Source organism: Hipposideros armiger, unplaced genomic scaffold (genome assembly GCF_001890085.2).
Source record: "Hipposideros armiger isolate ML-2016 unplaced genomic scaffold, ASM189008v1 scaffold_1289, whole genome shotgun sequence".
In the NCBI taxonomy this organism is placed as follows: Eukaryota; Metazoa; Chordata; class Mammalia; order Chiroptera; family Hipposideridae; genus Hipposideros; species Hipposideros armiger.
Window position 1 is genome coordinate 271,167 of NW_017732639.1, and position 2,434 is coordinate 273,600.

The following is a 2,434-nucleotide window of genomic DNA, read 5'->3' on the forward strand; positions in this document are numbered from 1 at the left end:
CAGGGCTCACCTATGGATGAAGCCCCGAGAAGCCTCTTACCTGTGCCCCCAGCAATCATTCCCAGTTCACAGGCCAGTTTTTCTTCACGCTCACTCGTTTTGTATGCCTTGATTGAAAATTTCCCTGAAAACACAGAGGATACTTCTGATTTCTGAAGCTCTTGCCTGAGAGACTGCAAAAGATGACTGGCTTTCCTTGGGACTTCCAGGAGGCAAGTCCAGCTAAGGAAGTGGCTGCACCATCTTAAACAGAGGAGAAAGACAGATGGCCTCCTCAGCCAACCATGGTGCACTGATGCACAACGTAGGAACAGCCTGGGCCTCTGTGAGGAATCACTGGACCTTCTCTTCTGAGGAAGGAGGGAGGTTCCGCTGAAGTGAATAGGGAGCCTCAGAGCACTCACCCACAGCTGTGAGTGAGTAAATGATGTATATGTGAGTAAATGAATGAGTGTGGACTCCATCCATCCATCCATCCATCCAGTTTTCAGCACTAGTAGGTACCTTTTATGTATCAAGCATCGTGCTGGAGATACAGTGATGAGCAAACACCAGGTCACTTCCCTACCTTAAGGAAGCTTACAACCTTGTAAAGTAGATGTGTGAATGAATGTATAATCACTTTAAGGACCAGTCTATGTGACTCAACTCTGAGGAGTTTCCTAGGACAATGGAACTACTGCAGGAATCCTCTTCCTCCCAGTTGGAGGCCCAGTGTGAACCCCCAGTACCTTGTCCACGATAGAACAGGCGTCCACATGGCCCTTGAAAAAGGATGGTGTCCCCAATTTTCATGTTTTCCAAGTACTGAGTCATCTTCCCTCCTTCTGGATAATCGGGGTGTACATTTTTGAAGTAGATCTGAAAAATAAGGCAACATGGTTTTCACAGCCTCAGACCTGAGGCTACATATAGCTGCACAGAACTCAGAAATGCATTTGCTGCTGGAGACGACGTGGAGAACATCCTCTGCTCTCATGGTTGCTCTAAGTAACCCCTGAAGACACCACCAGGTCAACAGCTTCACTGTTAAATGACACTTCTGGAACGCCCTCCAGGGCACGTGTCCCTCCCTTCTCCACCCACCACCCTTACTGGGCTCGTGAGAGCGAGGCAGCTGGCAATGGGGATATCATTTACCTTTATAATTAAGTCCACAAAGCCTCGGTCATCATCACTGGACACAGGTGTATAAGCCCTGATAACCAGAGCATCATCAATTTTGGCCAAGAGACGGACAAAGTTACCTGCAGAAAAGGAATCAAATGTCAAGCCAGCATAGCCAGCCTAAACAGGACCCAGGACTGCCCTAAAAATGACTGAGCTTCAAGGAAGTGGGTGCGTAGTGTGGCAGAGTGCATGGGGGCGGGGTGGGGAAGGGGCTCAAATTCAGGATGTCTGGATCCTAGGCATGCCCCTGTCACTCCACGTGTGACCCTGGGCAAGTCACTTCATCTCTCTGGGTAAATGGGGATGATATACCCGCTCTGCCTCCATCATAGTGTAGTTGTGAGCTTCACATANTGACCGCAGGCCTCTCGTTGTCCCTCCCGAAAGCCAGGGAGAGGGCGGCAAGGCTGCTCTGCAGCAAGTCTGTACTACTGTTCTCTGCAGAAAGCTGCAAAGTAGGGGACCTGGGGGACCCTGACAGCCCTCTTCAGTATTCACCCCAGATGCCAGGCTGAGGCTCCTGGCTGGTGTTTGCCTGCTGTAAGCGCTGGTGAGGATGGAGAACTGGACAGTGAGGTGGGATGTGCCGAGGCGTGGTGTGAATAAAGGCAGCCAGCTGGAGCTGTGCAGGTGATGTGTTGTGGGGTTTGTGGACCCGCTCAATCAGGTGGCGCCCTCTGCTGGGCAGTGTGCTGTATGACAAGGCAGGCACAGCTCAGGGCAGTGTGCGAGAGGCTGCCTGAAGGGCGCGGTGGCCTTGTGGGGTGCGCTGTGCACAGTGGTGGCTGGGTGCTGTCTGGGCTCAGCACGTGAGGACTGCAGTCCAGGTGAGGTGAGTGGTGAGGGGTGAAGGGGTCAATGGCCATATAAGCTGCAGTGTATGTGATGGCTCTGTGGGGTACTCCGTGGAGTGAAGTGTGGGGCAGGTGTTCAGGGTGGCCCGGGGCCTCAGTGTCCCTCCTGATGTTCAGTCAGTGTGTGGAGTGCTGCTGAGACATGGGACACCTGCCCTTGACTGCCTTTACAGGAAGGTCATCCCAAATCCTCTCTCCTTCACATTCCTGCATGTCCCACGTGGAGACAGAGCCCAAGTCCTCAGCCCCCAAGCTCAGTCCCAACAAACCAACCCAGGGACCAGTCCGAGGCGGGTCAAGGGCTGGAGCTGACCCAGGGTGGGGACAACGGGGCTCATACCAACAGGAGGCCTGTCCAGGGTGTACCATAAGTTGAACTGGTCCGGGTGAGTTCTGGCAATTTCTTCAAG

General features: G+C 53.0%; 1 protein-coding gene across 1 annotated transcript in view; it reads right to left on the reverse strand.

Moving 5' to 3' along the window:
* Positions 1-6: 6 nt before the first annotated feature.
* The window catches only part of CYB5R2 (cytochrome b5 reductase 2), a 23,696-nt gene continuing 21,268 nt past the window's right edge, over positions 7-2,434 (reverse strand). Inside the window, exons 3-4 of the mRNA XM_019633365.1 lie at positions 1,141-1,247; positions 7-861 (exon numbers count right to left, since the gene is read on the reverse strand). Of these exons, the coding sequence (XP_019488910.1) occupies positions 619-861; positions 1,141-1,247 (350 nt within the window). The 3' untranslated portion in view covers positions 7-618. The remainder of the gene's footprint in view (positions 862-1,140; positions 1,248-2,434) is intronic.